The sequence below is a fragment of the Eurosta solidaginis genome, chromosome 5 (assembly GCF_040869045.1).
Source record: "Eurosta solidaginis isolate ZX-2024a chromosome 5, ASM4086904v1, whole genome shotgun sequence".
In the NCBI taxonomy this organism is placed as follows: domain Eukaryota; kingdom Metazoa; phylum Arthropoda; class Insecta; order Diptera; family Tephritidae; genus Eurosta; species Eurosta solidaginis.
In genome coordinates, this window is record NC_090323.1 from 206502749 (window position 1) to 206517870 (window position 15122).

At 37.0% G+C, this 15122-nt stretch overlaps 1 protein-coding gene across 9 annotated transcripts in view; it reads right to left on the reverse strand.

Moving 5' to 3' along the window:
* Window positions 1–15122, reverse strand: part of Sarm (sterile alpha and armadillo motif) — a 324081-nt gene that overhangs the window by 240888 nt on the left and 68071 nt on the right. For 2 of the 9 annotated variants that reach the window (XM_067787778.1, XM_067787779.1), the window contains exon 2: window positions 5732–6212. The exons of 6 other annotated variants lie outside the window; for them this stretch is intronic. In XM_067787778.1, coding sequence (XP_067643879.1) covers window positions 5732–5872 — 141 coding nt within the window. In that variant the 5' untranslated portion in view covers window positions 5873–6212. Of the gene's footprint in view, window positions 1–5722; window positions 6213–15122 lie in introns of all 9 variants that reach the window. One more of the 9 variants, XM_067787777.1, reaches the window with a different exon arrangement.

Consider the following 15122-nt stretch of genomic DNA (forward strand, 5'->3'; position numbering starts at 1 on the left):
TTATACGCCTATGTGTGCGCGAGAGACTGTAAACTACAAACATTCACATCAATAATTCAATCATTTTGTATCTACATAAACGAATAAATAGTTGCGTCTACACTTATGTACCATGTACGTATACGAGCAGCGGAGAGTCAATGCACAAACACATGTATATATCTGAGATACTCCTATAAGTATGCAATGAGAAAAACTATAAAATTGTGCAATTGTAGTTACAGCTGAGATGTTTGAGAGCTAATGGACTAGTACATTCTGGAAGCGCCTAGAAGATGCGAATGTTAAAGTAAAATAGTATAAAAGGCGACAGATGTAGAGGCGCTGGAATTCGGTTTGATTTGAGTTGTCAAGCAGTTTCGATTAAGACGATATCTAGCGAACAATAGCAGTATTATTTTGAAAGTCAGTTTCATTTAAGCTATCAGTTTGGTTATTAAGCCAGCTAGTTGAAAAGTATAAGTGTTATTGTGAAGTACTTTAATAAAGGCCGTTTTTCCATTATTCAATATTGGAGTTATTTATTCAACAGTTTAGTGATACGAACTTAGAAAAAGGGCAAATAAGAGGATTTGCAAGTAAATTCGTTACAATATTTTATTTCGAAAAAATGTTTCTTTCATATTCAATTTGAATAAAATCATAGTTTATAGCATGCCTTGCTGTTCCCGATTTAAATTAGCATCGTGGTTTCTCTCTAATCATCTCAGTAATGATCAGCGTTTTAACAACGTAAGTGTCACAAAAGTACCTACGTGGTTGGCCTATCGAGCCCTCTATGTACTTGATTATAGCTGACGTCGAAATTCCTGTTTCTGACCAATATTAAGGATATGCTTCCCCATTTTTTTATGCGATGTGTCTAAAATTCGCCCTTATCTGGCCAATCCTAATCCCTTGTATAAAACACATTCATAAATGATTCCGAAAAGAGTCACATAAAAGCAAATTATGAGCTGCTTATGAGTGTAATGGGAGTATAATCGGTCTCCTATTAATGCTCACGTACTGTATGAAAAAATGCTCACATCGGACGACCATTGCAAGAAGGGAAATATACTCATTACGGACTCTTGAATGAGCTCATAATGAGCATTAATAAACCGAATTAGAGCTCCTTTCCCCTCAAAAGTTCTCGGACTGCTCATAACTCAAGATTCCGATATGAGGTCGAAATATGTGAACAATGTGAGCCTCAGAAATATGATCTCACAGGAGTCCCTTATGACTCCAATTTGATTAAATCATGAGCAAACGAAAATTATGAAAATGAATAAACTAGGCAGCTTCAGAAGAGAAATTCACAAATTTTAATTTCAGACATTTCATTTTAAATAAACGTTCAATTACAATGGACTTGAAAATCTGGTTGCTTCTGTTATGGACCTGCCTTTCGGTTTCTTGTATTGTCATGTACGCTTTACCATTTTTGCTGGGGAAATTTCTGCATCTTTTCGATGTAAGTATGGTGGGAATTTTGTGGTTGTGACCTCCGCGTTATTTGGCATGTCAATCCCCTATGTATGCAATTAGTGCTGACTGTACTGGCATCGGTGTGTTCTACTTATGGAGAAAGTATCTATACTGTTTTCTTAATCTATTGATTCTAAGGGCTTCATCCGAAATATCCAGTTTTGAAAGAGGTTCGGGAATGATTCGCAATTACAGTGTCAAATAAATATCTTTTACCTACAGTGTATAAGGCTCATAAATGAGCTCATAATGAGTGTAAAAGATACGAATTAGGACTCCTTTCTGACTCTGTTTTGACTTCGAATGTTTGCTGGGTTCTGACTATTTTTTGACACCAAATGTTGTCTGCGATAATAATGTCTTACTGCTTTCTATTTTCAACAAAACGACAGCACTTAGCCCTACTACAGTGGAAAAATACCCTAGAGTGAGTCTAAATTCCTACAGGGATCATATGTACATACTTAAATGGCTTTTGGAATTTCTGCACTTTATCTGATCTGAAACTCTTATGATTTAACTTAGCTAAACAATAAAATTCAAAATAAAAAAAGTAAGGACGGGACTGTCTTCGGCTGTGCCGAAGACTTCATACATTTCATGAATGGGGCTGAACAATAATCTTATCCCGTTCGTAATCTCCAAATAATCGGATGTATAAGATAAGAAATATATAGTGAACAGATGTACATACCTAAACGATTTATAAGATAAATATAAAATAAACAAGTAAGGAAGGCTAAGTTCGGGTGTAACCGAACATTAAATACTCAGTTGAGAGCTGTGGAATGTGTTTGTATGACATGTGTATCAAATGGAAGGTATTAAAGAGTATTTTAAGAGGAAGTGGGCCATAGATCTATAGATGGACGCCATTTAGGGATATCGCCATAAAGGTGGACCAGGCCTGACCTGAGAATTTGTTTGTACGATATGGGTATCAAATGAAATGTGTTAATGATAATTTTAAAAGGGAGTGGCCCTAAGTTCTATAGGTGGACGTCTTTTCGAGATATCGCCATAAAGGTGGACCAGGGGTGACTCTAGAATTTATTTTGTATGATATGGGTATCAAATTAAAGGTATTAATGAGTATTTTAAAAGGGAGTGGGCCTAAGTTCTATAGGCGGACGCATTTCGGAATATCGTTATAAAAGTGGACCTGGGTTGACTCTAGAATGCGTTTGTACAATATGGGTGTCAAACGAAAAGTGTAATAAGTGTTTTAAAAGGGACTGGGCCTTTGTTCTATGGGTGGACGCCTTTTCGGGATATCGCCATAAACGTGGACCAGGGGTGACTCTAGAATGCGTTTGTACAATATGGGTGTCAAACGAAAAGTGTAATAAGTGTTTTAAAAGGGACTGGGCCTTTGTTCTATAGATGTACGCCTTTTCGAGATATCGCCATTAATATGGACCAGGGGTGACTTAGAATTTGTTTGTACGACATGAGTATCAAATGAAAGGTGTTAATGAGTATTTTAAGAGGGCGTGGGCCTTAGTTCTATATGTGGACGCCTTTTCGAGATATCGCCATAAACGTGGACCAGGGGTGAGTCTAGAATTTGTTTGTACTATATGGGTATCAAATGAAAGGTGTTAATGAGTATTTTAAAAGGGCGTGGGTGACTCTAGAATTTGTTTGTACGATATGGGTATCAAATGAAAGGTGTTAATGAGTATTTTAAAAGGGAGTGGGCCTTAGATCTATAGGTGGATGCCCTTTCGAGATATCGCCATAAAGGTGGGCCAGGGGTGACTCTAGAATTTTTGTGTACGATATGGGTATCAAATGAAAGGTGTTAATGAGTATTTTAAAAGGGTGTGGACCTTAGTTCTATAGGTGGACGCCTTTTCGAGATATCGCCATAAAGGTGGAACAGGGGTGACTCTAGAATGTTTTTGTACGATATGGGTATCAAATGAAAGGTGTTAATGAGTATTTTAAAAAGGCGTGGACCTTAGTTCTATAGGTGGACGCCTTTTCGAGATATCGACATGAAGTTGGACCAGGGGTGACTCTAGAATTTGTACGATATGGGTATCAAATTAAAGGTATTAATGAGGGTTTTAAAAGGGAGTGGCCCTTAGTTGTATATGTGAAGGCGTTTTCGAGATATCTACCAAAATGTGGACCAGGGTGATCCAGAACATCATCTGTCGGGTACCGCTAATTTATTTATATATGTAATACCACGTACAGTATTCCTTCCATGATTGCAAGGGCTTTTGATTTCGCCCTGCAAAACTTTTTCATTTTCTTCTACTTAATATGGTAGGTGTCACACCCATTTTACCAAGTTTTTTTCTAAAGTTATATTTTGCGTCAATAGACCAATAAAATTACCATGTTTCATTCCTTTTTTTGTATTTGGAATATAATTATGGCATTTTTTTCATTTTTCGTAATTTTCGATATCGAAAAAGTGGGCGTGTTCATAGTCGGATTTCAGCCATTTTTTACACCAATACAAAGTGTGTTCAGATAAGTACGTGAACTGAGTTTAGTAAAGATATATCGATTTTTGCTCAAGTTATCGTGTTAACGGCCGAGCGGAAGGACAGACGATCGACTGTGCATAAAAACTGGGCGTGGCTTCAACCGATTTCGCCCTTTTTCACAGAAAACAGTTATCGTCCTAGGAGCTAAGCCTCTACCAAATTTGACAAGGATTGGTTAATTTTTGTTCGACTTATGGCATTAAAAGCATCCTAGACAAATTAAATGAAAAAGGGCGGAGCCACGCCCATTTTGAAATTTTCTTTTATTTTTGTATTTTGTTGCACCATATCATTACTGGAGTTGAATGTTGGCAGAATTTACTTATATGCTGTAAAGATATTAACTTTTCTTTTAAAATTTTAATTTAAAAAAAAAATTTTTTAAAAAGTGGGCGTGGTCGTTCTTCGATTTTGCTAATTTTTATTAAGCAGACATAAAGTAATAAGAGTAACGTTCCTGCCAAATTTCATCATGATATCTTCAACGACTGCCAAATTACAGCGTGCCACGCCAATTGTCCAAAATTTTACTAGTTTTCTATTCTGCGTCATAAGCTCAACTCACCTACCAAGTTTCATCGCTTAATGCGTATTTGGTAATGAATTATCGCACTTTTTCGATTTTTCGAAATTTTCGATATCGAAAAAGTGGGCGTGGTTACTGTCCGATATCGTTCATTTTAAATAGCGATCTGAGATGAGTGCCCAGGAACCTACATACCAAATTTCATCAAGATACCTCAAAATTTACTCAAGTTATCGTGTTAACGGACAGACGGACGGACGGACATGGCTCAATCGAATTTTTTTCGATACTGATGATTTTGATATATGGAAGTCTATATCTATCTCGATTCCTTTATACCTGTACAACCAACCGTTATGCAATCAAAGTTAATATACTCTGTGAGCTCTGCTCAACTGAGTATAAAAATGGCAAAAAATCCCTTATCTGAACGATCGATTGTATGGGATAGGTATATACTATATACATATAGCTCCGATCAAAATGATTTTTTTGTGAAATCTTCTATGATATATTAGAATGAATATCACCAAGTTTAACGTTTTTATATAGGAAATTAAGGGAGAAAATGCCAAAAACCTTTCTATCTGAACGATCGGTTGTATGGGATATATATTATATATAGCTCCGATCAAAGTAATTTTTTCAGAAAATCTTCCATGACACATTAAAATATATATTACCGAGTTTCACGTTTATTCTTTCTAAATTGTGGCAGGAATGACCAAAATCGTCTTATCTGAACGATCGGTTGTATGGGAGATATATGATATAGTGGTCCGATCTTACCGGATCTGACAAATGTCTAATATATTACAAAAATACACTCTTGTGCCAAATTTCATTGAATTATCTTAAAATTTGAGGTACTAGTTTGCGTTCAAACAGACAGACGGATGCACGGACAGACGGACGGACAGACGAACATGGCTATATCAACTCAGTTCGTCGCCCTGATCAATTCGGTATACTTAATGGTGAGTCTATCTTCTATATTTCTCAACGTTACAAACATCGGACCAAAGCTAATATACCATTTCATGTTCATGAAAGGTATAATAATCTAAACAAATCCATTATCAGGAATACGGCTTTTTTTCTTATCTCATAAAATAGCAATTTTATTTTTTAGTATATTGTTCCTTTTAGATACCAATAAACATCAATTTTTATGCATGTATGTATATAGTATTTATATTACAATTATTACATTAATTACCTTGTTTACCTGTGTATGATGATGACTTCTGGGGAAGATCAGTCTTGAACGTATTGTTGTGCCGGGCATTATGTTTGTTGTTGACTGATTTGCCCCTATTGTTGATTGCTGTTGTGTTATCAACGGACTGCGTGTTGATTTGACAGCCATTATTATTAATATGGTTGTTGGTAATTAATTTTAATTATTGGAATTATTTCACTCAAGCACTTGTTGCAATGCTAATTGATGCTTTTTTCTTATTTTTTGTTGAAAAATATTTTGCGCACAATTTCACTTTTAGGTTTTTGCTCTACTTTCACTGGACTGCACTTTTTTGAGATTGCAACAAAATATTTTCGGCTTCCAAATTTTGTATATTTTTTTTTTTCATTTACGATTTTTTTATTTTGTTGCATTTATGGATCCCGTTGATAAATGCACGAATACATCCTTTTGTATATTCAATTTTTGGAGTTTTTATTGTTGATTTTAAATATGCTTTCAACACCTTTAAAATTAAAGAAAAGATATGTTTACATACCAAAAATGGCGCGCTGATTTTAGATGACTCATTTGCTTCCATTGTGAGAAGTAAAAATAAATAAATGTGATGGTATTTATAAAGGTATTAATATGATACAAAAGTTGCCATAATAGAAAATTGTTAAACAAAAAAAAAAAAAAAAAAACACACTACGAAAGACGATGCGTAAAGGTAAAGCTAATAAATCGATTCTGTAGCTAAAACGTAGCTTCAACCTGACGATGTGACCGAGCAGTGGGAGCATATTTGTCTCTCATTACGTACCGCCGCTGCGGACACCATAGATTTCCAGCGAGCCCGCAAAAACAAGTGGTACGATGAGGAAAGCAGCGCTGCCTCGGAAAAAAGGACTCTGCTTACAGGGCCATGCTGAGCACGGGCGCGGCAACGCGCGGTATATTGGAGCTTTAGTGTAAGGCGAAGAAAGAACAGATACGCCTATCTAGAATGAAAAAAAAAACATGAGGCAGAGCGGCGTGAGTGTGAGGATCTTCGGATGCTGGATAGTAGGAATAATTCCCGAAAATTCCACCAAAAAATCCGGAGGATGACGGAAGGTTTCAAGATCGAGTCAGATTCCTGCAAGAACGATATTGGCGACCTGGTAACTGACGTACAGAGTGTGCTTAAGTTGTGGAGGGAACACTTCTACTCATTGCTAGCTAGCGAGGGAGAAGACGAATCCTATACCCCAAACGCTGATGACGGGAAACACGTTTCGGCAACCGACTATGACGAAGTGAGAATGGCAATATCCCGGCCAGCTTTATATCACATATTAGGTTCTATCTAGCATACTGAAGCATATAGTCATAAAAATGATTGGACCTTATCAGTGCGTCTTCAGACCTGGTAAATCTATTATCGACCAGATTTTCACCATGGGAAACGAAGCTGCTGTGTCTGAATTTAAGTTCCCTGGAAAGTTTAAAAGGCTCTGCCAAATGACATTGAGCAACACTTCCAGCAACTTAAGGATTGGAAAAGACCTCGCCGAGCCATCCGAAACCAAACGAGGCTTCATGTGATTGCTTTAACATAATGCTGGAGAAAATAATTCTAGCAGCAGAAATAAGAGCAATTAATGATGATGGTGATGTGGCTAAATTTAATACTAGCTTGAAGCAAAAATTCAGGTAAAAGCCATAGACTTATTCGTGTTCATGATCCTTTACACATTTTACGAAGAATAAAAATTCAGTGACTTATGCAGGGTTTCGAGAGAACGAGCCCTAACAATACTCCACTCACTATATTTTTAGACAAGTGATCATTTGGGGCACCATGACTGAATTTTGACTTTTCACAAGTTTGTCTGAAGATGGCTCGAACAAAACGATTTGCAACGCCCTGTTAACTCACCATGCATCGGACTGAAACCTTATCGCTTCTAACCATATGTTACGTATGTATGTTTATTGACCATTTGTTAAGCTGAATGGTTTTATGTGATACATCAGAAATGGCGCCCGAGCAAGTACCGCTATCCGCAGGCAATTGTGCAAAAACAACAAGAAGCAACACCAAGTGGGCACATGGAAGATACTACCAGAAACATCAAGCACACACTTTAATAAGAATAGGTTAGGCTATGTTGCGGGCGGCCGTCTAGTTAAGGAACAGCGTGTTTGGACACATTTATGTCGATACGTTGTGTTACCTTACGATGAAACTGGTTTCCAGTCGTTTCGCGAATCGCTGCGTGACAAGACACGAATAAGTCACACATCGATCTACGAAATATGAATACGTCCAGACTGACATACATATTTGCCTGTGCTAGTTAGTTGAATGACTGGATGATTTCACCTTGTCGTCCTCCATAAAGCTGGCACAGCTGGGACTGTCAAGTATATTAATAATAGATAGATCAGCTTTTGTAAACCCTAATCCACCGAGCGCTTCAAGTCAACAACGAGCCAGAAATACGTCAACACATGGCAAGAGTTGGTATCAGCCTAGCGTTTTCTAAGCTGGTTCGAGGCCCACCTGTCCAGGAGCAGTGAGCAAGTAGCCAACGGAATTCCAAAATGTCCACCGACAGACACATTCAATACGCCCGTGTCTTTCCGAGCGAAAAGAGCAGTCTTACAGTTGACAGTGATATACTTATGTCCTAGCACCCAGATAGGTTTTGTCGAAAAAGTTATTAGATTTTATTGCAACTGAGGTAGAGCTTAGCGCTTTGATATCCGCCTGGCTATCTGAGTAGACGTAAACTTCCCTAACATTTACAGCGGCAAAGCAAAAGCGGGGCCATACGTTCGCAAACCATATACACACAGAAATACCTAAATGAATACCAAACAACTCTCTTCCTATAAAATAGACCTTCTCTGCTCTAATTTTGAGTTATCTTGTACAAAGCTGGCCATTAATTGACTCCAAACTTCGGTAGATTTCTTTAAGCCGGTGATTATAAAGTTGGATTATGAGTTATGTTGGTTCATAGATCCAACTTACAACCGATGTTCTGTAATGGAAGGTACTCCTCTTAAAAAAAAGTAAATATGGGGCGAGAACTATCTCCGGGGAGATTTGGGTCGAGCTTTCCTTCAAATTTATTTCTTTTTAACTATCCCTACGAATTGGCAGGACGGGGCATATATGTTCTTTACTGAATTCGAACGGTCGTTGCCTGGTGGATAAATTTTCACTGTGAAGCTTTTCATGGCAGAAATATTTGTAGCTTTGGATATACTCAGCCAATATTGAGGGAGCCCTCTGGTAGCTACTCAGTCGGATATTGAGTTTTTCTATCGATAATGAAATCTTACTTAGTACTAAAATATTTGTGACTAATCATTATTTCACAATAAATTCAATTATATTTAACTTCTATTTTAGATGTTGTATGACAGTTCATTAGTAGATGACCGATTTTACCATAAATGGCAAAACAACTCTGGTGCCCAACAGTGTAGTCAACATTCATGTAAGTGTTTCTAAAAGGCGATAAACAGGGTGATCCACGTAGACGTTTACGTTTTTGATTTTGACTTTTACAAACACTTACAACTATGACGTTTTGGAATCTGGAAATCGTGGAATGTGGTCACCAAGAAGAGAATCAATCCCCAAAAAGCAATATTTTTACAGATTAGGGTGAGTTTGCACTATTTGCCTAAAGGCTCCAACCGGATAACTGCACTAGCCCCTTAAGCAATAGATGCTTGCTCGATGTTGTTGGTTTATCATGCAATCATCTTATCGGCAACGTAAACCTCAGAGCTGAGCCTTGGCGTCGGTAGTAATATTTTTGGGGATTTTTTATGATGTTATGTCTACAATAAAGTGACTTAGTATTTAGAGAAATCTATGTATAATAGGTAATACCGGCCGTGTTTCGCGACGCCTCGTGAGCAAATTATATAGCATCAATGTGCAGTTGATACCATTCGCCTTTATTATTTCCCCATGGCTGTATTATTTTCCTAAGGAAATGTATCCCGGAGCTTTTAAAAATAACTTAAACGAGAAATCTGTTTCAATCATTGGAGTTCCTGTTAAAAATTTATGCCTTTGCTACAATATCGGTCATCGTAACATCGTCTATCTCTCGGAACCACAATATTTGCCCGCAATCGCCTGTGAGTACAAAATGTATACCTCCTATTACAGCTTCTGGCTTTATAAGGTCGGCCAATGTACTTTGAAATGTAATTCTTTCAGCACTCTCCCTTGGTGCAATGGAAAACGAAGCAACAATGTGTTATTTAAACTGAAAACACGCACCTACAATATATGTGGCTATCTGAAACTATCTCAGAAATAAAAAGAAAATAGTCTCGCAAATCTAGCTCTACAGGAAGTTACTCAAAAGCGGTCGCAAGATTCCACATGAAGTAAATAGACTTTCTAAATACCTCTAAATATTTCGATCCCTGTCCTATCCAGAAATCTCTTTTAATATTACAACGCAAAGTTCTTTTTAGTGTTTCCCGTAACTCGGTTATCGCGAAGTTCCTTGAAATTCGAAAGTGATATTACCAAGCTCGAACGATTCCTTGAATTATCACGATCCCTAGACCACCTAGCGAAAATTGTTTTTCTCTTCTCTTGCATCGTCATGGGGCTATGTAATATGTTCTTAGTTTCAAGAATTTAGCTCTACGGCACGTTACTCAAATAGCGATTGTTAGATTCCACATGTGGTGAATGGACTTTTTAATATCTTTAAATATCTCGATCATCACAACGTAGTAAAGTTCCACACTATGTTCAAAGTTTCAGGTCACTGGGTTATCGGGAAGTTGCTTAAAACTCCAAAGCAAAATTTGCAAGCAGGGAAGGTTTTTTAAATTTTCACGATCCCTGGAGCACCTAACAGAAATGTGTTCCCATGTGTTGCATTGGCATCGGGTTCTGAAGTATATATTTAGTTTCAAGACTCTAGCTCTCCTGCATATTACTCAAATAGCGGTCGCAAGATTCCACATTTTGTAAGTGGACTTTCTAAAAGCCCCTAAATATCTCGATCCCTGTCCCATCTAGAAAACTCTTTTATCCTTAATATTACAACCTAATATAGCTCAAATGATCTTTAATATTTTCAGATCTCTGAGTTATCGGGAAGTTCCTTCAAACCAGAATGGAAAATTTCCAAACTCGGGACGTTTTTTATAATTTTCACAATCCCTAGCTTAGTTTTTTCTCCTCACGTTAAATTGCTACCCGATTACAATGTGTGTTCAAAGTTTCAAGACTCTAGCTCTCCGGACAGTTACTCAAAATTTATTGCAAAATTCTCCAATTTTGTGTGGCGGAAAAACGTGAAACGAAACCAGTATAAAAGAAATAAAAACGCTTGAGTTCGATCGCTCGTCAACTCATCGGTAAAAGAGAAGAGAGAGAGTCAAAAAAGAGAAGTTTAAGTCTTTTTCCATATCTTACTCCCAACATACACGGTTGCATGTCAAGCGGTTTGGGTAATGCTGGGGCCTGTTGTAAAATTAAACAATTAAATTAATTCTTATTAAAATTACTTTAAAAAAATGTCGCTATGTAAATTTGGGACAGACATATGTGACCCGCTCTATGAAAAGGTGGCTTATGACTCAAAAAAGAAATTGCGACAAACAGCTGTTAACAGGTGTTTTTTAAGTCATAAGCCACCTTTTCATAGACCGGGTCACATATATCATTTTAAGACTTGAATTTGGAAAATCGGCCAAATGGAGCAGCTGTTTTGCTTAAAGCAAGTTAGTAATTTTAATTTTATATAAAGTGAAGATAAAGATAGAGCAAGCTATTGTTGAGATAGAACATTAGTTTGTGCGAATTATGAAAGAATACACTAATTGAGTCACCCTTTATGTGTATGTAAGTATGTGGTTTATTTCCAGTTTTTACTTTAAGTTTACGTTTTCGGACGCCAATCAAACCGCAAGAGTATACCAAAAAAATTATGCTGGCGTCTTGTCGCTGTTAAAGTCTGACTGTGTAGGCCGCCACTGGCAGGCTAACAAGCAAAACGAATTATACAAATTTAAAAAGAAAACAAACCCAATATTAATTCAATAAAAAAAAAAAATTATAAAAACAAAAATAGAGAATTATATCAAGAAGCAAAATGTTAGCAACATTAGCCAAACGACAAAAGCAACCAACGCCCATACAAAATTAACAAAATCTGTTTTTCAACTTCCAAAGAAATGCCAATAAATTTGCGAAAGCAAAAAAAAAAAACAAAAAATCCAAAAGAAAACAAACTTCACATTTAAAAAGTGTTAAAACTCTTAAAAAACACCTTTTAAGGCCAACCGGAAATGCATTTGGCCGATTACAGCCAAAAGTCAATTGCTTACGATGCGTCACGCAAGACCTCAATGACAAAAGCCAACTGACAGCTAAAAATACTCAGTGCCTCAGTGCGCATGTGTAGCGGGCATCAGAGGAAATGGCCTTAAATATATGTATGTAGTATGTATGAAAGGTTTCAAACAGGAAAATACTTCAACAAAAATAAAAATAAAAACAAGTACGGAAGGTTAAGTTCGGGTGTAACCGAACATTACATACTCAGTTGAGAGCTATGATGACAACATAAGGGAAAATAACCATGTAGGAAAATGAACCGAGGGTAACCCTGGAATGTGTTTGTATGACATGCGTATCAAATGAAAGGTATTAAAGAGTATTTTATCAGGGAATGGGCCATAGTTCTATAGGTGGACGCCATTTAGGGATATCGCCATAAAGGTGGACCAGGGGTGACCCTAGAATTTGTTTGTACGATATGGGTATCAAATGAAAGGTGTTAATGAGTATTTTAAAAGGGAGTGGGCCTTAGTTCTATAGGTGGACGCCTTTTCGAGATATCGCCATAAAGGTGGACCACGGGTGACTCTAGACTTTGTTAGTACGATATGGGTATCAAATTAAATGTATTAATGAGGGTTTTAAAAGGGAGTGGAGGTAGTTGTATATGTGAAGGCGTTTTCCAGATATCGACCAAAATGTGGACCAGGGTGACGCAGAACATCATCTGTCGGATACCGCTAATTTAGTTATATATGTAATACCACGTACAGTATTCCTGCCAAGATTTCAAGGGTTTTTTATTTCGCCCTGCAGAACTTTTTCATTTTCTTCTACTTAATATGGTAGTTGTCACACCCATTTTACAAAGTTTTTTTCTAAAGTTATATTTTGCGTCAATAAACCAATCAAATTACCATGTCTCATCCCTTTTTTCGTATTTGGTATAGAATTATTTTTCGTAATTTTCGATATCGAAAAAGTGGGCGTGGTCATAGTCGGATTTCCGCCTTTTTTATGCCAATACAAAGTGAGTGCAGATAAGTACGTGAACTGAGTTTAGTAAAGATATATCGATTTTTGCTCAAGTTATCGTGTTAACGGCCGAGCAGAAGGACAGACGGTCGACTGTGAATAAAAACTGGGCGTGGCTTCAACCGATTTCGCCCTTTTTCACAGAAATAAGTTATCGTCCTAGAATCTATGCCCTTACCAAATTTCACAAGGATTGGTAAATTTTTGTTCGACTTATGGCATTAAAAGTATCCTAGACAAATTAAATGAAAAAGGGCGGAGCCACACCCATTTTGTAATTTTTTTTATTTTTGTATTTTGTTTCACCATATCATTACTGGAGTTGAATGTTGACATAATTTACTTATATACTGTAAAGATATTAAATTTTTTGTTAAAATTTGACTTAAAAAAAAATTTTTTTTTAAAGTGGGCGTGGTCGTTCTCCGATTTTGCTAATTTTTATTAAGCATACATATAGTAATAGGTGTAACGTTCCTGCCAAATTTCATGATGATATCTTCAACGACTGCCAAATTACAGCTTGCAAAATTTTAAATTACCTTCTTTTAAAAGTGGGCGGTGCCACTCCCATTGTCCAAAATTTTACTAATTTTCTATTCTGCGTCATAAGTTCAACTCACCTACCAAGTTTCATCGATTTATCCGTCTTTGGTAATGAATTATCGCACTTTTTCGGTTTTTCGAAAATTTCGATATCGAAAAAGTGGTCGTGGTTATAGTCCGATATCGTTCATTTCAAATAGCGATCTGAGATGAGTGCTCAGGAACCTACATACCAAATTTCATCAAGATGCCTCAAAATTTACTCAAGTTATCGTGTTAACGGGCGGACGGACGGATGGTCATGGCTCAATCAAAAAGTTTTTTCGATCTTATGATTTTGATATATGGAAGTCTATATCTATCTCGATTCCTTTATACCTGTACAACCAACCGTTATCGAATCAAAGTTAATATACTCTGTGAGCTCTGCTCAACTGAGTATAACAACAAACATTTCAAAGTGCTAAATTTGTTCAATTTTTTCTACACCACATGCGGCCTCAACTAGAAACGGAAGTTGCAATCTACACGTGGGCCGCAGTGATTCCACTGGCAAGCAAACGGTTCGCGGCGCTATTTCGCTTACACATTGACTGACTGAAAATTTATTTTTCTTGATTTATTTCTTAGTTACCTTAATATAGAGCGTAGGTTTTTTGGCGTCACCGTACATTTATTTATGCATTTAACATTTTTTCGTATATCTTTGCATGTCGCCATATCTAATGTTTTGGACAACTAGAGACAAGTTAGTAGCACTGAAGTCAAGGTATTCTTTGTTTGTCAAGTACTTGAATTGACTGTCGGTTAATTAATTTTAAAACACGAATTGAAATAAAATATTTGAAATGCGATACAAATTGTGAAAACTTAGGGTATGTTTACCCACACTAAGCAAACTTTGAGCTGGTACAACGGGTACTCAATAAATTCAAATCCATAAGAGACTCTAGTGATTTACTGACACATCTGCAAACAAGTTATTATTTTATTTATTTTACTTGTATGGCTGATGACCGGATGCAATGTTTTGGGACAGCATATTGATTGACCAGAAGTCGCTCTTCTGGATGTTCGGGTCAATTCAACGAAAATGTCTGTCAATTTTTATTCATCGCAACAAGATGTTGAATCAACTGCGCACAAATCGCTGATTCGTAATTGGCCGTTTTAGTAGTCAAATGAACAAAAAAAAGTTGTTGCGACAGCTTTTTATGAAAGTACCTATGTTGCGGCATTTGCAAGGCAGTTTTCATTGAGATCTTTTCATGGCAGAAATACACTCGGAGTGCTTGCCGAACAGTGCCGATGGGCGACCCCGCTTAGGAAAATTTTCTTCTAATTGAAAAACCTTATTTCTAAAATTTTTATGTTGCTTTGCCCGGGGTGTGAACCCAGGGTCGTCGGTGTGGTAGGCGGAGCGCGCTACCATCACACCACGGCGGCCGCCATATACATACGTAAATATGTGCATACATAAGTACACAGCATAAGTACAAAGTAGAGAAAGCAGTGAGCGTGAAATCATCTTTG